The sequence below is a fragment of the Sebastes fasciatus genome, chromosome 6, assembly GCF_043250625.1.
Source record: "Sebastes fasciatus isolate fSebFas1 chromosome 6, fSebFas1.pri, whole genome shotgun sequence".
Lineage (NCBI taxonomy): Eukaryota > Metazoa > Chordata > Actinopteri > Perciformes > Sebastidae > Sebastes > Sebastes fasciatus.
Genome location: NC_133800.1, coordinates 20,447,869 through 20,469,406, shown reverse-complemented (window position 1 = coordinate 20,469,406; position 21,538 = coordinate 20,447,869). Strand labels below are relative to the sequence as shown.

The 21,538-nt window shown below is 39.4% G+C and overlaps 3 protein-coding genes across 5 annotated transcripts; 1 reads left to right on the top strand and 2 right to left on the bottom strand.

Annotated features, from left to right (window-relative positions):
- Positions 1-577: 577 nt before the first annotated feature.
- Positions 578-4,857, bottom strand: mblac2 (metallo-beta-lactamase domain containing 2). Its single transcript, XM_074638326.1, has 3 exons — positions 4,224-4,857; positions 2,308-2,522; positions 578-1,265 (listed from the first exon to the last, which is right to left on the bottom strand). The coding sequence occupies exons 1-3, from the start codon at positions 4,663-4,665 to the stop codon at positions 1,092-1,094; spliced, it is 831 nt and encodes a 276-aa protein (XP_074494427.1). The 5' UTR covers positions 4,666-4,857; the 3' UTR covers positions 578-1,091.
- Positions 4,858-5,535: 678 nt separating this feature from the next.
- Positions 5,536-10,072, top strand: polr3g (polymerase (RNA) III (DNA directed) polypeptide G). 2 transcript variants are annotated; one of them, XM_074638329.1, is made up of 8 exons: positions 5,536-5,765; positions 6,139-6,268; positions 8,164-8,293; positions 8,856-8,921; positions 9,009-9,068; positions 9,160-9,221; positions 9,430-9,552; positions 9,657-10,072. In XM_074638329.1, exons 2-8 carry the CDS (start codon positions 6,158-6,160, stop codon positions 9,741-9,743), a joined length of 639 nt encoding a protein of 212 aa, XP_074494430.1. In that variant the 5' UTR covers positions 5,536-5,765; positions 6,139-6,157; the 3' UTR covers positions 9,744-10,072. The 2 variants fall into 2 exon arrangements, with proteins under 2 accessions (XP_074494430.1, XP_074494429.1); XM_074638328.1 differs by having other exon boundaries at positions 5,537-5,954; positions 6,128-6,268.
- Positions 9,905-15,241, bottom strand: lysmd3 (LysM, putative peptidoglycan-binding, domain containing 3). 2 transcript variants are annotated; one of them, XM_074638325.1, is made up of 3 exons: positions 15,095-15,241; positions 12,943-13,220; positions 9,905-11,576 (listed from the first exon to the last, which is right to left on the bottom strand). In XM_074638325.1, exons 2-3 carry the CDS (start codon positions 13,207-13,209, stop codon positions 10,881-10,883), a joined length of 963 nt encoding a protein of 320 aa, XP_074494426.1. In that variant the 5' UTR covers positions 13,210-13,220; positions 15,095-15,241; the 3' UTR covers positions 9,905-10,880. The 2 variants fall into 2 exon arrangements, with proteins under 2 accessions (XP_074494426.1, XP_074494425.1); XM_074638324.1 differs by lacking the exon at positions 15,095-15,241 and having other exon boundaries at positions 12,943-13,832.
- Between the last annotated feature and the right edge of the window lie 6,297 nt (positions 15,242-21,538).

The following is a 21,538-nucleotide window of genomic DNA, read 5'->3' as shown; positions in this document are numbered from 1 at the left end:
TAGAGATGGTTGTGCGTGAAAATCCCAGTAGATCAGCAGTTTTTGAAACACTCAGACCAGCCCGTCTGGCACCAACAACCATGCCACGTTCAAAGTCACTTAAATCCCCTTTCTTCCCCATTCCGATGCTCGGTTTGAACTTCAGCAAGTCGTCTTCACCACGTCTATATGCCTAAATGCATTGAGTTGCTGCCATGTGATTGGCTGATTAGCTATTTGTGTTAACAAGCAATTGAACAGGTGTGCCTAATAAAGTGGCCGGTGAGTGTATGTTGATACTGTAACACTGAATATAGGAGTTTTAACAGGTCAAACATGCACTGCATTTAAACTATAAATTAGAAAAGTAGGCTAAGGGAAACTTTCTTCCTTTTCCACCACATACACTTTTGCCTGCAGTGGGAGGTTTCTGTTAGATCAGTAAAGCTCTTACAGTAACTCTGCACTCTGAGTATATGATGGATCATATTCTATCCAATTCAGTTCCTCTCTTTCTCCCTCCAGCAACTAATCCCACAGGAGATTCCATCTCATGTGAAGGTGCAGTTGTCTGTCTTGTTGAGATGCATCAAGAAAGGCAGGTAGAACAGAGGCTTTATTGTCAATGTTTCCATATCTAAGCCTTATATATTGTCAATAGTACAAAGCACTGTTACAAACGTAGGAGGTAGTCGACACTGAGTCTTCACTGAGCATTGTAAAATGCATAGAGAATTACTATGGCCATGCTGACTCTGCTTTCTGTTTCAGTGCAGAGCTGTACCATTGTTGTGCTATTATAATTTCACAACTGTTTAAAGTATAAAAAATCATATTCAACAAATACATATCCATTAGTATAGAACATAATCACACTATAAATACTTATATTATTGTATGCTTCATATGATGCTGATTATTGACTTATGTAACCCAATCGGGCGTTTTACACAAAGTTTGGCAATTCCTCTATGACATCTGTTGGATTACATAAGTAAATGAACAATGTTACATCAAGTTACAGATAAATAAGGGGGTGTGTCCCCCTCCATATTTATACATCTTTCTTTGTGCACTTGTGCTTCCTCCAGCTCCATCATGGTCCCCTCTCATTAGCAGGCACTCCGTGGGTTAAACGCCCGCAGCGCCATCCCGGCCAGAGTGCCCCAGGCAAATGTGGAGAACTTTGCGGGGCACGTTCCAGCTCTGCTGATGTATGTGGTTGCAATCCGGTGGAGCCGCTTCGCACCAAAGGTGTTGTAGTGTCCTGGGAGGACTTGGTCAACCTGTTTAATGGATTGCCACTTGTTAAACACTTTAGAAATGATGGACTGTACATGCTACATGAATTCTTAAATCATCAGTTGTGGCACACTCATGCATCATTTCTCTGGTACATAGCTCTGATTTCAGGATGATTATTATTATGATAATTCTGGCAAAACTTTGAATTACATGGAAAATCCCTTAAAGGGACTGTTTGTAACTTTCAGAAATGCTTGTTAACAGCGACACTTGTGGCCGTTAAGTCAACGAAAGTCAGCGTCGGGCTCGCGCTTGCTCGCTCTAAATAGACATGAACGAGCATCACTCAAAACAGTGAGGTGACACACGTCAGCTAAAACCAAGATATCACTCTATATTTCAGCTGCTTGGCAGTAATGTTAGCTGACCAGACGAAGGTCTCTCCATGAATCAATGCTGATCCTAGTTTTGGCTTTTCTCGCTTCAGCGGGGAGAAACGTTATTGCCTCCCGACTGCGCCCGCAGGGAGACACCGGCACCCGGTCGGACACGATAACACTACTCGCTACGTAGCCCCGTCGCTTCACAAGACACGGGAAACCTCTGTTGGTCTGGAGGAGCTGCAGCATTTATTTCTGCACAAACGTCCACTGTACATTCACTAGATATTCTCAGAGCTACTAACTCTTCTGCAGTGTGTAGTGGAGCGCACATGAACGTGAGGTGGAGCGAGAACGCGCGTGTTGTGTGAGTGCAGGCAGGCAGTGGAGCAGTCTGAACAGCGTAGCCATACGCGAGCGCGCATATGCGAGCGCGCATGGGATCCCGACCCGGTAGATTGATACCTGTAAAAAGTTACAAACAGTCCCTTCAATCATCTTGTCCATTCTTAACATACATTTGCTAGAAAAACACTGTTGTTGGTCTTGGTCGTTGGACTATGACATTTTCATTATAAATCTAAAACTTTTTAGATGATGCGATTGGATACCTTGTGCATCAAATCACAATTCATCTGACCCAAGATAGTGGAACTATGACCTGAAATAGTTTGGCCACCCTCTTGGTGTGTTTCAGTGTTACCTGCTCACTGTCCACCAGCCCCACCAGGCGCTCACAGCTGCTGATGTAGTCGCTGACGTGGCTGTAGGGCAGCCAGTCAATCATGGCGCCGTCATACACCACGTCCCCACTGAAAAGCAGCTTATTGTCACGGTCGTGGAGGCAGATGCTGCCCCGAGAGTGCCCGGGCATGTGGAGCACCGTCAGCTGTCTGTCGCCCAGGTTGATGACATCACCTAGACAGGGGGAGAGAGGGAGAGATCATGTTTTCATAACGGCTGGAATGGAGTTATATTTGTACTTGTCACCTCATATCACCATGATGTGCAGAGTCCAGGACATTCAGTATATCATTGATTTGGTTCCAGACCAACTGAAACACCAAGCAATGAGATATATTGCAACTGCACTGCAGCAGTGGCTCTGACACAGCAGCACAAGTCGGTGCATTGACTGATGCTGCAGAAATTACTCTCTGTAAGAATACTAAAAATGCTAACAGGCAAAGTTTTGGCAGTTCAACCCAAAATGCAAAGTCCTTTGTGATATAAGCATTGTGCAACAACAACAACTTCGATGAAACTAATGAAAAATCTAAAGTTTGATTGGTGATTGATTTGGTGTGTATCTGCTAACAGCACAGTGAGTGATGGCTAAATCAATGCTGTGAGGTTATTAATACTTTATGGGGGGGTGCTTTCCATAAGCGAGGCCTATCTCTGCATTCTCTTCTTTCTTTCTTTCTTTCTTGGAAGTAACAGAGTCATCATCAGCAGCACACTGGCTTAAAATAGCTTGAAACTAGAGGCTGCTCTGCAAAGACATAAAGAAAGAGCACAAAGCAGTTGCCAACAACAAAAAAGCAGATTTCTTCTTGTTACATTTTTGTCTCACAAACTATCGACACTGTTTGTTTAGAGTGGCAGAGTTGACCTAACCTCTGCACTCTTCACGCAGCCCAACCAATGCTTATGTAATAAGACATTTTCAACCTCATCTCATATTGTACTCTGCAAAATACAACATCCTTTGTAACATATGCTTTGTGCACCATCTATTATGACCCTGATGATTAGCTCTGCTCCACACCTCATATTGTACCTCTCTCCACAACATATGTTGTATGTGTGTCTTATTATATGTGTGTGTCTGCATTCATTTAGCAAGTCCTTTTTGGTCTTCTGCCATATTCATTGTGCACTCCTGTAGGGGAGAGAAAGGATTCAGTATATATAGCATAATGCACTGTGTCCAGGCACAACCATTAAATATCGCCTAATGGTATTAGGCGATATTTAATTTTGTATGTGTGTTTTATTATATGTGTGGAGATGTGTGTGTGTCTGCATTTATTTAGCAAGTCATTTTTTGGTATGTGTATTTTATTATATGTGTGTGTTATTATATGTGTTTGTCTGCATTAATTTAGCAAGTAATTTTTTGGTATGTGTATTTTATTATATGTGTGTGTTATTATATGTGTGTGTCTGCATTCATTTAGCAAGTCATTTTTGGTCTTCTGCCATATTCATTGTGCAGTCCTGTGAGGAGAGAGAGAAAATGATTCTGTATATATAGCATAATGCACTGAGTCCAGGTGCAACCATTAAATATCTCCTAATGGTATTAGGGGCGATATTTAATTTTGTATGTGTGTTTTATTATAAGTGTGGAGATGTGTGTGTGTCAGCATTCAATTAGCAAGTCATTTTTGGTCTTGTGCCATATTCATTGTGCAGAAAGGATTCTGTATAGAGCATAATGCACTGAGTCCAGGCGCACCCATTAAATATCTCCTAATGGTATCGACCATGATGCTTATCCCTCTAAGCAAATGCGTTTAGACCTTGGTGCCCTGGCCTTTTTGATCACAGATCCACTCCCCCTTTCAATAAATCATATCTGCAGCAGAGATCTGCATCCCCCTATATACCTACCCTCCTGCAGTATGTGTGTGGGCTGCACAGCTTTGACTTTGTAGTTCCTTGCCCTCCATCCCGGACTGGGAGCCTCGGCTATCTCTCTGTCGCTGAGCCAGGTGGCCGTCTCGAAATTGTCCCCGTTGGCCAAGGCATCGACCTCGGCGCTGTGGACGCCCACCTGTTGGAACTGATGCAGACCGCCCGAGTGGTCGAAGTGGGCGTGGGTGGCGATGGCCAGCAGCGGGTTCTTCCTCTGCGGGTCTTCGCCCAGCAGCTTGTTACCGTCGATGTAGTCCGGTAAGCTCCTCAAACCCAGCCCGGTGTCGATCACCACGTCCTGGTGCGAGCCGCGGAGCAGCCAGATGTTGGCCCGGTTCTCCGACTGGTAGAAGCGCTCCTGGATCCAGAACAGTCCGTCTCCGAGCGATTTGTGAGCGTACCAGTCGGCTGCAGACATCCCAGTTCATGCACTGGTCGAAGTAACCTGCCTCGGGGTGTTGTTGTGGTGCTGTGTCAGGTGATTTCTGCAGCAGGAGAGGTGTGTGTGTGTGTGTGTAACAAGCCTTCTTCTACCTAGAGGTGATGTGTTTTCATTGAGGTTAATGTGATGGTGGCTGGCCTCGACACACCCTTGTAGGAGGAGAGCGCGCTGATTGGACGAGCAGGTGAGTGACGGCAACATAAAGCGCGCTATTCTATTGGCTGTACATTTTGAAACGTCACCAAGGGGGCGGGGCGAGTTAAAGCCACATTAACGCATACTGCTGAGTAGTGATGGGAATTCAGGCTCTTTTTAGTGAGCCAGATCATTTGGCTCAGCTCACCAAGAAGAGCCGGCTCTTTCGGCTCCCAAACGGTTCTTCGTTTTTACCACTTCTGCCTTTTAGAATTCAGACAAATTTATCTTTAGCTGTTTTGACCTATGATTAGTAATTGTGCACATATATCACTTAAATTATTCAATAGAATTATACTAAACCTTATAATTTCCTGAATACCACAATTTTACATGCTGCTTAGTTTCCGACCGTCACTCATCTTGTCTGTTATTCGTGCACCGCACCGTGCACTGCAACGCACTTCAGCGCACCGTACAGCACCGCACCGTACCGCACCGCTCCACACCGCACCGCAACGCAAAACACTGCAACGCACCGCATCGCACCGCACCGCAACACACCACACTCATCTCTCCTCCTCTCCCTCCTGCTCTGTACCTGTAGACCATCAGCGCGCCACGCACCCCCACCCCTCCCTTCTTGATGGTATAATTCTTGTCTGTCATCACCTGATTGGTTGCACGGACGTCATTAACACAACATTCAGTCTCAGTCAGTGCATGGAGTGCCCGTGGTGCGGAGAAGATCGTCATATCATTCTGCTTTGAATTAATTAAAGAAAAAAAAAAAAAAATCTTATTGTTCACTTAAAAGAGCCGGCTCTTTGAACCGGCTCGTTCGTGACCGACACATCACTACTGCTGTAGTGTAGTGTGGGAGCATCGGTTTGCCACGCCGGTTATAGCAAAGCTGTACAACTCTTCTTTAAGGTTTAGCTGTAAATTTAGTGATTTCAGGAGTTAGTTTACATGCCGAATTACAGATAAAACCGAGGAGCTGAATGTTAATGACAAGTAAACTGGAAAAGTGAAAGCATGGCGTTGTAGTGAAGGCTAAAAGGCTAAATGCCACTAATTAGCAGTGAAATACGCCTCCACATTAGGAGCTAACATTTAACAGTCCCATAGTGAGTATATAACAACTTATTGTGTGTGTGTCGATGACTTTCTGATGTAGTTTTTCACTGTTCATATCAGGCAAAGTCGATGAAAGCTGTGGTACCCTGAACTTGTTGTATCTACTACACGTGTTTGAGATAGTGAAGTTGACTGAAGGCATGTGGACTCTGTGCTGCTGCAGGTACAGAGGAGGAGGAGGAGGTTTGCAGCCATGGCAGGAAAGGGTCGAGGAATAGGTGCTTTCACCTTCAACATCGAGGCTCTGGGCATCGGCAGGGGCAGCATGCCAGACGCCAGGGTGGGGCCCACTCCGCTGTTTCCAGTAAGTAAAGACCTCACACACACGCACACACAAATGCAGAGATCCCAGGATGACATATCACAATGCAGTATTTTAAATTCACCCATAAACCCTCAAAAGTGTTGCATGGCATAACAATTTCAGGGATGGTGGAATTCAAAGTGATTTGTTGACAAATCAGAGAGACATGAATGAATGAATAAATGAATGAATGAATGACTTTATTTCAAACATAAAAATAAATAAAAACAGATACAAAATAATAACAAACAAAACAAGAGTAATAGTGTCCGAAAAGGAGTAGGTATAGAAGTAAAACCTACCCCTTTCTCACGTCTCCTCTAATAACTCATATATCATAGAATGATAATATAATATAATATAATATAATATATAAACTATTCCAGATTTATTTAAATCCCAAATTAAATATATGAACAGCATCCCAAGTTTATTTACAACCCACATATCCATCCAGAGTTAAAAAGTAGATATAAACCAACCCGTAACGCAACCCTTATCACAACTCTTCCTCAACCATATACCTCCCAAAAATATCTTTTTTGTATAGCTTTTTAAATTGATTTATATTTGTGCTCCGCTTCAACCCATCACCTAACCTAAAAATTCAGTTTTCCTCTTAAATTATAACCCTCCTCCCTGTCACGAAACATTTTTTGAATATTGCCTGGAAGTGAATTATGTCTTGCTTTGAACATAATTATTGCGGTTTTAAATTTGACCAATTCCATGAATTTCAATGCATGTGACTTTAAAAACAGTGTGTTCCCTATATCCCACATTATTTACTATCCTGATTGCTCTCTTTTGTAGTATGCATAATGGTTGTAAGTTGCTTTTATAAGTGTTACCCCAAACTTCCACACAGTAATTCAGATATAATTAAGACAATTAAGACATATGTTTGACAGTAGATATGTATAAAGAAAAACGTGTTTGCTCCATTATGATCTAGGCTATTTAAACAAAAAGTGCAAGCTATGAAAAACAATGTTGTACTTGCATAAATAAAATATAAAAGAATATTTAAAACACGCACTATCTGCATCTATCTGCACTACCTGCAACCACCTCTCCTAACCACTGGTGCACTTTAAACTTACTTTGCACTACATCCCATATACCATTTTATAGACTGCACATATTACATCTATTTATTGTACACTACATTTTTTTATTGATGGACTGTACACGCTATGTCCATTCACTATGTTCATTCATTATGTCCATTCACTATGTTCATTCACTATGTATATTCTGTATTTCTATTTATTGTTTTATAATCTTTTTGTACACCTGTACCTCTGTATCTGCGCTTGCTGCTTTGACAGCTGAATTCCCCCCGTGGATTAATAAAGGTTCATCTTATCTTATCTTAATGACAACAGACATCAGTTGCTCTAGGATGCTTCTATTACCTTCTGCATGACACAGCAAATAGAGAGCCATATAGGGCACATAGGGCCCCAATTGACTCCTCTTGCTTACGTTCCTTATTCCTCTTCCTTAAACAGTTAACCACAGCTGATAACCGTTGTGCTTGACACCAAGAGTTTGTACATGTCACAAAGGGCTGTGCACTATTATTGGCAAGTTGTAATCCAGCTTGCACTGTATTTTAATTGTCCTGACATCATCTCTTTCACTGTGAAGTGAAGGATTCAATTTGGCACTGTACAGCATTTTACATAATTGTGCTAATATCCGTTAAAACTAAAATGTAATCTGTTGAAGAACAAAAATTGAAGGTAACACTAAAACTGCATCAATAAATGAAACAGACTCTTCGATGTGCTGCTCCATAGTGTTCGTCAAAGGCAAACAAATCTACCTGTGAAAAAGTAACACAACTGTTAGTTGCTATTATCTCCCTTCCACTAAATATCTTCCTCCAGAACACAGACTTTAAGCCGGTGCCATTGAAAGCTGGCGAGGACGAGAACTACATGCTGGCCTTAAAACAGGAGATGAGGGGTACGATGCAACGGCTACCACACAACATCAAGGCTCAGGCCAATAAAGCAGGTGAGGAGGAAAGTGGTGAAACCTGACATCTGATAGAAATGCCATGGCAAGACAATTGGCTGCTGTGAGGGAAGGTAATGCAGCACTTAGGAAGTGAGACATTTAATCAGGGTCATATCTGGGGGGAAAAAGGGAGAGAGAGAGGCATATTTATTGCAGAATATTGAGTTACAGCTGCTGCCAGCATCTGGCAGTTCTGATGTGATTTCTATGGTTTGGCCTGATAGGGTCTTTTAGAGTTCCCTTACGCAGCAATCAGCTAAATATATCCATAACAAGTAGTAGATTAAGTTATCAGAATGTCTTGTCCTAAATGTTGTCAGATGCATACTTTAGATGCTATGTATTCACAAAATCTATAAAAGTCACTTTTGTTTTGGGACTAATAAAATTGTATACATACATCGATTGCTGACTCTATAGTTAAAATGATTCAAACCATGATTTACGGTTGTGTTTAAAAACCCAGAGTGGTTCTGATAAACTACTGAGTGTGTTGTGAATTGGGACTTAAGTTTAAGAGTGTACTGAAGCAGAACTTTCTCTTGTTTACATGGAACAGAAGTGGAGAGATACACAGAGAGATACCTGAAGCTGAGACAGATGGAGGATGACGTTTGGACGCCAGGTACTTGCATAACATACTGTCAAGTGATAACAGCAAATTGAGAACAAAAAAAGGCACATAATGGAAGTACTTTTCTTGATATTTAAGACTGGAACCTCCTCCCAAAAGAATTGATGCCCCAAAAGAAAAAACCTCGCGTTAAACCAGGTATATTAAAGCCATTGTGTGTGTGTGTTAATGAGATTCCATATGATGGCCATAAAAATAAAAATAATGACAAAATGCTTAAATCCAACAGCCACAAAGAAACCTGTGAAGCTATCACGCAAAGAAACAGAGGATATGCTGAATAAATTAGACGTAAGCTTTTTAATTTCTTGTTCGTTCTGTTTTCAACCACTGAGCATTACATGTACTTTAATACTTGATGTGATTTATCAAGTATTCATTCATGAAGGCGTCAACTTGGTGCAGTATATATGAGCTCAGTGTGTATATATTTTGTACTCCTCAAAAATTATGTATGTTCTTTTACACAAGTAATTCAATCACGATGTCAATATTTCAGGAACTGGCAAAGAAAGATGACGGGAACCCCGAAAAATCTGATGATGAGACTGAAAAGAAAAAGGAGAAAGAGGACGAGGAAGAACTCGAAGCGGAAGAATATCAAGAAGAGGATGTTGAAGAGGTTCGATTACAAACCATAACCTGAAATTGTTATTGGCAAATTTAATGTGGTTGATGTAAGAAGCAGTGTTGATATTTTACTTTCTTTCCTTCTTTTCTCTGTAGGAAAACGACTACATTGACAACTATTTTGACAACGGCGAAGATTTTGGTGCGGAGAGTGATGAGAACATCGATGGTGAAACATACTGAAATTTGTTGAAGTAAATCAAGCAATTGCTTCTATTGGTTAAATGTTGTAGATATGTTGAGAATACTGTTAAGCAGAGTGATGGTTTTGTTTGCTTTATTTTGTGCTATCTTGAGAGGCAAGCTTTTTCTTTAAAGACTTCTGTAAATAAGAAATGCCAAACTACGTGCACACACTGGCAATAATTTATTCAAAATAGATGTATTTATTTTCCAGCATGTGGCACATTTCCACAGGTTGAAAGGCACATACTGTCAACAACATGTAAATGCTTTTTCATAAAGTATCAAGTGAACACGGTGATAAAATAAAAGGGCTATAATATAACAAAGTCTAAAATCTCACATAATTACAAGTATGAGTCATAGTGGGAATAATGTGCATTTCCCATTTTCCTCGCCATGCTCTGAGGTTCTCTGAAATGAAAAAAAAAAAAAATGCAGTTCTCACCAGGCAAGCTAAAGGAAAGAAAGATTCAAGCAAGTTTTATGGGAATCCAGAAACATAATTTAACTGGTTACCTCCCAATACTGATAGTGTAAGTAAAGGCTAATGCACAATAGTCTTAAAATAAATTAATTCTATATTAAACTTTCCCAACAAATAGCGTTAGGAAATAAACTATTTCTGACATGGCAAAGAAAATTACAGTTGGAACAAAAGTGAAAACTGCTTTAAAACCAAATCCACAGAATTAATGATCATCTTCCATCACTGAATAAACAGGAATAGGTTAGAGTGTCGCGGTCTGTCTCAGTTTGTTTACCTTGGATACAGTTTGTGTGTACCTTACTGATAATGCAGCAGCATTGATGATAACAAAAACATCACCTCAATTCTATTGGCTTCATTGATATAAATCCTGAAATGTATATCATTTCAAAAAAGTTCAGCAAAGCATAACATGTTGTTTTTAGCCCCATTGAAGCATTTAACTGTAAATGGACACAAGGGATGACTGGCCTGACCCTTATTCCTAGTCTCTGTAAAAATGACTGTTCCCATTATAAAGTGACTGTCAGACAGATTGCATTGATGTATAAAGTCTATAAAAACTACTCAACAATGGGAACATCCACCCAGTTTTATTAGGTCTCTTGAGTTTGCAACAAATTTGTAGGTAAAGTTTTAATCCCTTGTTATGTTTTCTCGTGCCCTCCGTGTTCACTGTCTCCTGCTTTGTCCGCAACGGGTTCCTGTGGATTTCCATTAACCCCATCTCCAACATGGTGTCCAGGTCGAGCCCCTGGGTGGTTGTCTTCTCCAAAATGAAGGTCTAAATTATTGCCATGGAGATGTTCGTGAGAACTGTCGCCATGATGGCTGACATCAGATTTCATGAGAACCTCGTAGTACAGCAGATAAAACACAGGTGTGACGATGCCAACAACCAGCATAATGGCCACAGCCGTCCACCATCTCATGCCCCAGTCTGCCCCATAATAAGGGTCCTTTCTCTGTACTGGTTTATACTCCACGTCTCCGAGCAGCGGCTGCTGTTGCTGTAGCGTTAAGGAGGACACAACCTCGTTCAGGCTGCTCCGAGACGGACCTGTGGATTTCACCAGCCGCTCGATGTCCTTGTCCTTCTCCAGGAGGAATCCCTCCACGCTGTCGGTGGAAGAGGACGAGTCTGTGGAGGACTCGGTGGGAAGGGAGGTAACCGCTGAGATCTGGGGGAAGCGCCTGGCACCTGAGGGGGAGGCAGATTTGAGAGGTCCGGTGCTGTGAGTCTCGGTGAGGACACTGAAGCGCCTCACGGGAATCTTGACTGACCGCAGGGCAAAGAAGTCCTGCTCTGTCAAGAAGTTGTTGGCACGCTTTATATCAGCCACCTAGGAAACACACAGAAGAAAGATTACGATGCTGCTTACAGACACAATTTATGTTAAATTTACTGTGGTCTGAATATTCTGGATTCAGACTGTAACAGTCATAAACTAAATCATTGTAATTAGTACAGATGTGTCATTTATACCTATATTATCGCCACTCAGAGGCAACTGAAACAAGTTGTGAGCACAACATTGACACATTAACATCTTTTTAAGTTGATATGGCGAACTTGGAAGCAAACAGTTGCTTATTTACACATCCAGCAGTTACGGAGCAACATTATCAATCATTTGGAGTCGTGTTTCTGGCCACCTGAAAAAATCTATGTCCGATATTCGGTCACCTTCTAGCTCTGTTTTGATGTCTACCAACTCCTGAAGGGAAATCTGTCTCTTTAGCTGCTTAAATGCTCCACTATGTTCATCAGCTAGTCGCTAACTGCGTCTGCCGTTTGGTGCTGAGCGAGTAGTGTACAAGTTTTTAAATCAATTTTGCTGAAAACAGCTGCCTGCTGAGGCTAAAATCAACGCTATGAGCGCTGTAAGAGTGAACCAAAACGGCAAAGTGGTGAGCCCGGTAGCTTAACAATGAGCCATAAAGCTCTGTGAAGTCGAGGAGAGCTGCGTTTCCTTTCACATTGTCATTATAAAAATACAGCCGCTTTAAACATGCAACATTTTGTGATGCAAAAATAACCATTCTCCGTTCTTGTTACTAGAGGGTAGTTCAGTCTTACTAAGACATGGGATGGCATGGAGGAATATTAATGGAAACATGATGTTTCTGAGTATTGGATAGTACTTTGCTGATGTAAGGAAAATGTGGATTCATTTTGAGACTGTGGCCAAAACTGAAAATTAACAATGAGATATATTTAATTGTTAAGAACTTTCTTTTTGTACATTTTCTACTTAAAATCATAAAATACAGTAACAATGGTACAAAGAAGACCTCTATCAATGTTCAATCTCGAACTAGATATTTATAATGCTCCATCTCTCTTATTGTACATTGATTACAATACATTGTTTGACTGTTGGTAAGATAGATAGAAGTAGCAAACTTGAAGACATCCGTTGTTACTCTGGTAACTAGTGTTGAGCATGTCATTAATGTTGGACATGTCATTAATTCTACAGACTAACCGGTTACTTCATTCATCTAAAAGTAATGGCAATAATTGTTTAGTTGCAGCCCTAATTGCATAAAGGGATAAGAATGGTTGTGTATATGTGTTATGTAAGAAGAAAGAAGGCAGTCTACTTAAACATGAAAATGACGGGGAGTTGAATGGGTACTCCACAAAAAGATGAAGAAAGACAAGACAGACAGAGAGACACACACACAGGTTTGAGCAAAACGTACTGAGCAATGGTACTGCAGGGAAATGCTGTTCAGCGTGTCACCCTCCTGGATATCTCTGGTCAGGTAGATAATATCGTCCATCCTCTCTCTGGAGGTGCTCCTCCGCAGCCGCTCTCTGCCACGTGGCCGCAGCTCATAGCTCTCCCCATCCTCTTCTGACAGGTCATTCTCTGAGCCGTTGTTTCCAAACAGATAGGCATGACCACCGTTGGTAGGCTGCACCATGGTGGCGGACTGGAACCCATAGTGCTGGCTTATACTGGACATTTTTTTCTTCACTGTATTGGGAAGAGCAGAGACAGGCTTGAGTACCAAAATACCAGAACGGTATGCTTGCTTACCCTGATGGAAACGTGTTTGAACCAAAATAAGGTGCTTCACTGAGTCACACCAAATGCTCATTTAACTGTGGTTGTATATGCGGGTACTGCAGGTGTATATCTTAAAATAAGAGAGGGCTATGCTGTAAAATATGGTGCGTGGAAACAAGCACACTTCTGCTACTAACAACTTGACAGATGGGGGCATCAAAACTTTGGCCATACATGCAGGTAGGTGACTATGCCGTCATTGTTTTCACCAGTTTAAACTGCTCGGGGGATTACAGAGGGATTACTATCCCTCTGTACTATTACAGTTGTCAATAACATGACACCATTCAAGACCATGGCAGCATTTCTTTCTCTGAAACCTAAAATTAACAGGTGTAGATAGCAGTGAAGTTCCCTTACACTAATCATACTAAATAACACACTAAAGTCCATCTCTCCGACAGTACTGGGCATTCAGGTTACAGTTAAACTAGATAAGACTGGGACAGTTTGATAACTGACTGTTGAATCCTTGAGATGTCAATGTCCTCTGTTTTTGCAACCTTTCTGCTTCGTCAAGCATTGCAGCTATGTGATACCTTGTCTGATAACGTTACCTAGCTATGCCCATATCACATTTGTAAGTGTCATATCGCATTTGTGATGTAACTTCTAGGAACAAGGCAGACTTCCTTCTAGATTACCATACTTTAAAACCTGAAGTAACTGTAATAGTGGCTAAATTAGTATCTAGCAATCTAAGGTATTGACTATTTGCAACACACACACAATCATTTTCTTTTATCAAGCACACAGAGGTGTGATCAACAAACTAAGTGTGCAGTAGTTTCTGTGGCTAAAATTCCACCTTAGCAACTATTTTAACTAGAAATTGGCTATGAAACAACATAACTAATGCTACACCTCAGTCTCTCTCTCACCCACACAAAAGTCAATAACTACATAACTTTAAAAAACATGTTTAAAGTACTTCTTACTTGTCTTCTCTTTTAAAAAAGGACAACTGGAAGTCATAATCTTCATTCTATGGACATTTTGCAATTTGTTGTTCCCAATGTTCGGACTGAATTGGGAAAGAAAGCTTTTAGGTTTTCAGCACATACTGCTTGGAATAATGTACAATCAGATCTTCAACTATCAAAACTTAAGTTACCTTGAATGAGTTTAAAGCTCTGGTGAAATCGCTGCAGTCCAGGTTGTCTGTGTGCAAGGGTTTTTTTATGAGCAAAGTTTTAATGTTGTTTATTTATGTGTTGTCTGTTACTTTAACTGTCTTGCTATATTGGCCTGGTCTCCCTTGGAAAAGATCTCTAGAGACTAACCTGGTTAAATAAAGGTTAATTAAAAAAATAAATTAAAAAAGACTTCCTTGTAGATTACCATACTTTAAACCTGAGGTAACTGTGGCTAAAATTAGCAGCTAGCAATCTAAAGGCATTGACTATTTGCACACATACAATCATTTTCTTTTATCAAACACACACAGGTGTGATCAACAAACTAAAGTTGCTGTGGCTCAAATTCCACCTTAGCAACTATTTTAACTAGAAAGTGGCTATGAAACAACATAGCTAATGCTACACCTCAGTCTCTCTCACACCACACACAAGTCAAGTAGATAGATAACATAACTTTAGAGACATGTTTAAACCACCAAACCAATGGCTTAAATACACTGTAAGGTCGGTCTTGTACTGATTAGAGTGAGATGTGAGACAGGCTAGGCTAATGCTAACTAGCGTCCACCTGTTATGTGACTAGTAACGTTTCTGTTCAGTTGATGAATGATATATCTGGAGGAAGTCGTCAACAACATTTACCTGAAAACGTGAACACCGATCAATCAGTCGACCTGGATGATATCCATACTTCCACGAGGATTATCTTCGGGTCTTACCTCTAACGTTTACCTGCTAGCTACTGTGTTGAATTGCAACAAGCTCACGCCACGTCAACAGAATGTTTACGTAATGACGTCACCGCTGACGCCTCTCTCTTACAAAGTTCTCACTTTTCATCGCGAGATGGCGCTAACGGTCAAGGTACTAGCTCCTCTCCAGTGGCTCCCTGTGGATTTGTTATTGTTGTAGGTCTATGGTACGACTGTACGACGAAGTTTAAGGGCCACATTGAGGGAAAAAAATAAATCTGAGATTTCGAGAATAAAGTCGTAAAATTACGAGAATAAAGTCATAATATTATGAGAATAAAGTCAATTTTATAAAGTAGTAATTTTACGAGTAATTTTCTTTTTTTCTCGTAAAGTTATGACTTTATTCTCGTAATATTAAAAAAAAAAAAAACGTAAAGTTATGACTTTATTCTCGTAATATTAAAAAAAAAAAAAAACGTAAAGCTATGACTTTATTCTCGTAATATTAAAAAAAAAAAAAACGTAAAGTTATGACTTTATTCTCGTAATATTAAAAACAAATTCTCGTAAAGTTATGACTTTTCTCTCGTAATATTACATTTCCATGCTGTGCTCAATACTGCCTCTATTGTAGTCTAAATACTGTGTGTAATCTGGCTGCTTACATGATGCATAAAGTAATAATCCTGTTCACATCTCAGAATTGATTAGTACTTGAGTAAATATACTTAGTTACATTCCACCACTGGTGATAGTTATGAAGCTGTGACACACAGTAGACTGTTCAGATATAATCTGTGTGTCAGTTTATTTGATGTTCTACAGTTATATTAGCTAAATTATTTTTTTTCCCCAAAGCTGTAAAGTATGTAAAATTTGTATTTATCTTTTAATGTCAATAAAATTGTGTTTTTCTCATAATTGAAGTGCAATTTTTCATAGAACAGAATAGCACACTCATGATTACTGTACTAAAGTGTGTTGAGTGTAACAATGTATACAAATGATTATCATTAGTGCTAAAGATATACTGAAATACAGTTAAGTGTACTTAAGTGTACTATTTTGACACAAGATTAAGATGCACTTCAATATACTTAAGTAGAACTTTTTTAACTGATCCGTACGTTTTATGAATACACTTTATTGTATTTCAGTTATATTTTAAGTAAACTTCGAAGTCATTCCAATTGTAATAAATTATATTTAAAGTGTATTATCCACACATTTTTAATTGAATTTAAAATTTATTTTTTAACTGTGTAAACAGTTATCTGAAAAGTGAATTAAAATATACTTTGAGTATAAAAATAATTAATTTTTAAAAAGTGCATCATTAGTAAAAAAAAAAAAAATGTACATAAGAACATTTAAGTGCATCATAATAGTGTGTCAAAATAGTTCACTTAGTACACTTAATTATGTTTTAATATATCTTAAGTAGCACTAATGAGTTATGTTATGAAGCTGTGACACACAGTAGACTGTTCAGATATATTCTGTGAGTATTTTATCTACTATAAGTTTGTAAACAGTTATCTGAAAAGTGGAATCAAATATACTTTGAGTATAAAAATAATTCATTTCTAAAAAGTGCATCATTAGTAAAAAAAAAAAAAAAAAAATGTATATAAGTACATTTAAGTGCATCATAATGCTGTGTCAAAATAGTACTCTTAGTACACTTAATTATGTTTCAGTATATCTTAAGTAGCACGAATGAGTTATGTTATGAAGCTGTGACACACAGTAGACTGTTCAGATATAATCTGTGTGTCAGATTATTTGATTTGAGACAAAACCCCCCCTCCCAATAAAAAATCGCTCTGAACCCCTGAATGTCGCCTGGAGTCCACCTGCCAGTGGAGCCTAGTGCTCCATGCACACGTCCATGCCTGGTAGCTGGACTCTGAAACATGGCTGTGGCCTGAAGCCTACGTGCCAGTGGAGCACTAGCTCCATGCACACGTCCATGCCTGGCAGTTTCGCCACGGATCAAAACCTACCCCGCAGGTAGAGGAGATGCCCGTGGCGAGGTGTAGCCTAGGCTGACAACCAAGTCTCTGGCGTCTGACAGAATCAGAGCGCTCCAAGATCTCTTAAATGGGAGACCGGAGCTTAGAGGAACGACAGAAACGGGTCCTATAAGTAAACTCGGTTTTGGTTACACATGACGTCACATATGACGTGCAACATAAGCCCCGCCCAATAACTTGTTGTGCTGGTATAACCTTCTCTTTGACGTCACACGTGACATCACGGAACATAAGAATCGCCAAAGAATGTGACGTCACCTCACAGATAGTCAGCACTTAATGAAACAGTTTAATGAGCCAAGACTTCAGGAGAAACTCTTCTTGTCATACTATGTCCTTATTGTCAGCTATGGGGGGAAATTTTGATTTGCCAAAAGATAAAGGAAGAAATAAATCATATGTTTTCAGTTTTACTCAAGTTAAATGCAAAATAAATGCAGTATTGCCTTTGGTATTGTTTCTCTTTATCCAATTCAATCTGTAGGCCAACAGACATGATATTTTCAGTTGGTTTTATTGTAGCATATGTGCAATATTATATTTGTTTACAATTTGATTTGTATAAATAGCTAGACACATAAACGTTTTAATTAAACAAATATAGCCTATAGTACAAACTGTGGAAATTTATTTAGCCTAATGAAATGCATACAAAAATACATTTGAAGTAAGAACAAAGCTAATTCACTGATTTTCCAATCATGTACAATGTACAAGCCTCACATGTGCAAATCAGGTCCCAGAATTAAAAAAATACTGCATGAAACTGTTACTTATGATACTTTAGACAGTTGATCAGCAGTAAAGTGCTGTTTTTTAAGAATGCATTATAGTTCAGTTAAAAAAACGGCCTATGAGCGTAATTTAACAGGTTTTCTTTTGTATTAACAGTAAAGCACTGTTTTTTTAGCAATAACAGGTTAATACTGTTGAAATCCTGCTGTAAATTAACAGCAATTGTTTACAGTGCATGTTCTAGTAGAAACACAAAATACAAGTATGAACCTGAAAATGAGCACAATATGGGACCTTTAAGTTACTTGTGAAGACTGTTCAGATATATTCTGTGTGTTTTTATCTACTATAAGTTTGTAAACAGTTATCTGAAAAGTGGATTAAAATATACTTTGAGTATAAAAATAATTCATTTCTAAAAAGTGCATCATTAGTCAAAAAAAAAGAAAAATGTATATAAATACATTTAAGTGCATCTTAATGCTGTGTCAAAATAGTGCACTTAGTACACTTAATTATGTTTCAGTATATCTTCAAGTGTTATGTTATGAAGCTGTGACACACAGTAGACTGTTCAGATATAATCTGTGTGTCAGATTATTTGATTTGAGACAAAAAACTCCCAAAAAAAAATCGCTCTGAACTCCTGAATGTCGCCTGGAGTCCACCTGCCAGTGGAGCCTAGTGCTCCATGCACACGTCCATGCCTGGCAGCTGGACTCTGAAACATGGCTGTGGCCTGAAGCCTACGTGCCAGTGGAGCACTAGCTCCATGCACACGTCCATGCCTGGCAGTTTCGCCACGGATCAAAACCTACCCCGCAGGTAGAGGAGATGCCCGTGGCGAGGTGTAGCCTAGGCTGACAACCAAGTCTCTGGCGTCTGACAGAATCAGAGCACTCCAAGGTCTCCTAAATGGGAGACCGGAGCTTAGAGGACGGAGAGAAACGGGTCCTATAAGTAAACTCGGTTTTGTTTACACATGACGTCACATATGACGTGCAACATAAGCCCCGCCCAATAACTTGTTGTGCTGGTATAACCTTCTCTTTGACGTCACACGTGACATCACGGAACATAAGAATCGCCAAAGAATGTGACGTCACCTCACAGATAGTCAGCACTTAATGAAACAGTTTAATGAGCCAAGACTTCAGGAGAAACTCTTCTTGTCATACTATGTCCTTATTGTCAGCTATGGGGGGAAATTTTGATTTGCCAAAAGATAAAGGAAGAAATAAATCATATGTTTTCAGTTTTACTCAAGTTAAATGCAAAATAAATGCAGTATTGCCTTTGGTATTGTTTCTCTTTATCCAATTCAATCTGTAGGCCAACAGACATGATATTTTCAGTTGGTTTTATTGTAGCATATGTGCAATATTATATTTGTTTACAATTTGATTTGTATAAATAGCTAGACACATAAACGTTTTAATTAAACAAATATAGCCTATAGTACAAACTGTGGAAATTTATTTAGCCTAATGAAATGCATACAAAAATACATTTGAAGTAAGAACAAAGCTAATTCACTGATTTTCCAATCATGTACAATGTACAAGCCTCACATGTGCAAATCAGGTCCCAGAATTAAAAAAATACTGCATGAAACTGTTACTTATGATACTTTAGACAGTTGATCAGCAGTAAAGTGCTGTTTTTTAAGAATGCATTATAGTTCAGTTAAAAAAACTGCCTATGAGCGTAATTTAACAGGTTTTATTTTGTATTAACAGTAAAGCACTGTTTTTTAGCAATAACAGGTTAATACTGTTGAAATCCTGCTGTAAATTAACAGCAATTGTTTACAGTGCATGTTCTAGTAGAAACACAAAATACAAGTATGAACCTGAAAATGAGCACAATATGGGACCTTTAAGTTACTTGTGAAGACTGTTCAGATATATTCTGTGTGTTTTTATCTACTATAAGTGTGTAAACAGTTATCTGAAAAGTGGATTAAAATATACTTTGAGTATAAAAATAATTCATTTCTAAAAAGTGCATCATTAGTCAAAAAAAAAGAAAAATGTATATAAATACATTTAAGTGCATCTTAATGCTGTGTCAAAATAGTACACTTAGTACACTTAATTATGTTTCAGTATATCTTAAGTGTTATGTTATGAAGCTGTGACACACAGTAGACTGTTCAGATATAATCTGTGTGTCAGATTATTTGATTTGAGACAAAAAAAAAACTCCCAATAAAAAATCGCTCTGAACCCCTGAATGTCGCCTGGAGTCCACCTGCCAGTGGAGCCTAGTGCTCCATGCACACGTCCATGCCTGGCAGCTGGACTCTGAAACATGGCTGTGGCCTGAAGCCTACGTGCCAGTGGAGCACTAGCTCCATGCACACGTCCATGCCTGGCAGTTTCGCCACGGATCAAAACCTACCCCGCAGGTAGAGGAGATGCCCGTGGCGAGGTGTAGCCCAGGCTGACAACCAAGTCTCTGGCGTCTGACAGAATCAGAGCACTCCAAGGTCTCCTAAATGGGAGACCGGAGCTTAGAGGAACGACAGAAACGGGTCCTATAAGTAAACTCGGTTTTGGTTACACATGACGTCACATATGACGTAAAAAATAAGCCCCGCCCAATAACCTCCTCTGTGACGTCAAACATGACATCACGGAACATAAGAATCGCCAAAGAATGTGACGTCACCTCACAGATAATCAGCACTTAATGAAACAGTTTAATGAGCTAAGACTTCAGGAGAAACTCTTCTTGTCATACTATGTCATTATTGTCAGCTATGGGGGGAAATGTTGATTTACCAGAAGATAAAGGAAGAAATAAATCATATGTTTTCAGTTTTACTCAAGTTAAATGCAAAATAAATGCAGTATTGTCTTTGGTATTGTTTCTCTTTATCCAATTCAATCTGTTTTCAATTCAATTCAATTTAATTTAACAGGTTTTCTTTTGTATTAACAGTAAAGCACTGTTTTTTTTAGCAATAACAGGTTAATACTGTTGAAATCCTGTTGTAAATTAACAGCAACTGTTTACACTGCATGTTCTAGTAGAAACACAAAATACAAGTATGAACCGGAAAATGAGCACAATATGGGACCTTTAAGTTACTTGTGAAGAAGTACAAATTTGCAGAGTTTATGTGGAGAGGTGAGGACAGCTGTATGCCTATTCGGCCCTCAGGGTGATGTCACAAATAAACAATATTTAGACCCTTGACACAAATTTAAATGTAAACATTATAAATGTGTCCCAGTTTATTCCTGGTTGTAGTGTAATGTGAATGTCACATGGACCCAAGCTGTTGCCTATCAACTCAATTCTGTTGCAATTCCGTCAAAATGTGCTAAAACGGAGCGTTTCAGTCAGAGGGGTAAATACAGGCATATTCAGACAGACAGTATGAGGAAAATAAAGTTTTTTCTAACATTACAGCGTGTAAACATGTTCTAGAAGAAACACAAAATACAAGTATGAACCTAAAAATGAGCACAATATGGGACCTTTAAGTTACTTGTGAAGAAGTACAAATGTGCAGGGTTTATGCCTATTCTGGCCTCAGGGTGGAGCTGTCCACCACCACACTGAGAGCAGCCTCAGAGAGACAAATGGGGATTAAAACATCTTGTCTCATT

What these genes read in the sequence shown, in the direction of transcription:
- mblac2 (XM_074638326.1), bottom strand. Translation starts at nt 4,665, where the DNA reads ATGTCTGCAGCCGACTGGTACGCTCACAAATCGCTCGGAGACGGACTG. An exon ending in CACACACATACTGCAGGAGG is followed by an intron (nt 2,523 to 4,223) that starts GTAGGTATATAG and finishes CCCCCTGTCTAG; the next exon opens with GTGATGTCATCAACCTGGGC. An exon ending in GGCTGGTGGACAGTGAGCAG is followed by an intron (nt 1,266 to 2,307) that starts GTAACACTGAAA and finishes TCCATTAAACAG; the next exon opens with GTTGACCAAGTCCTCCCAGG.
- polr3g (XM_074638329.1), top strand. Translation starts at nt 6,158, where the DNA reads ATGGCAGGAAAGGGTCGAGGAATAGGTGCTTTCACCTTCAACATCGAG. An exon ending in GGATGACGTTTGGACGCCAG is followed by an intron (nt 8,922 to 9,008) that starts GTACTTGCATAA and finishes TTGATATTTAAG; the next exon opens with ACTGGAACCTCCTCCCAAAA. An exon ending in AAAACCTCGCGTTAAACCAG is followed by an intron (nt 9,069 to 9,159) that starts GTATATTAAAGC and finishes TAAATCCAACAG; the next exon opens with CCACAAAGAAACCTGTGAAG.
- lysmd3 (XM_074638324.1), bottom strand. Translation starts at nt 13,344, where the DNA reads ATGAGCATTTGGTGTGACTCAGTGAAGCACCTTATTTTGGTTCAAACA. An exon ending in CCCTGCAGTACCATTGCTCA is followed by an intron (nt 11,577 to 12,942) that starts GTACGTTTTGCT and finishes TGTGTTTCCTAG; the next exon opens with GTGGCTGATATAAAGCGTGC.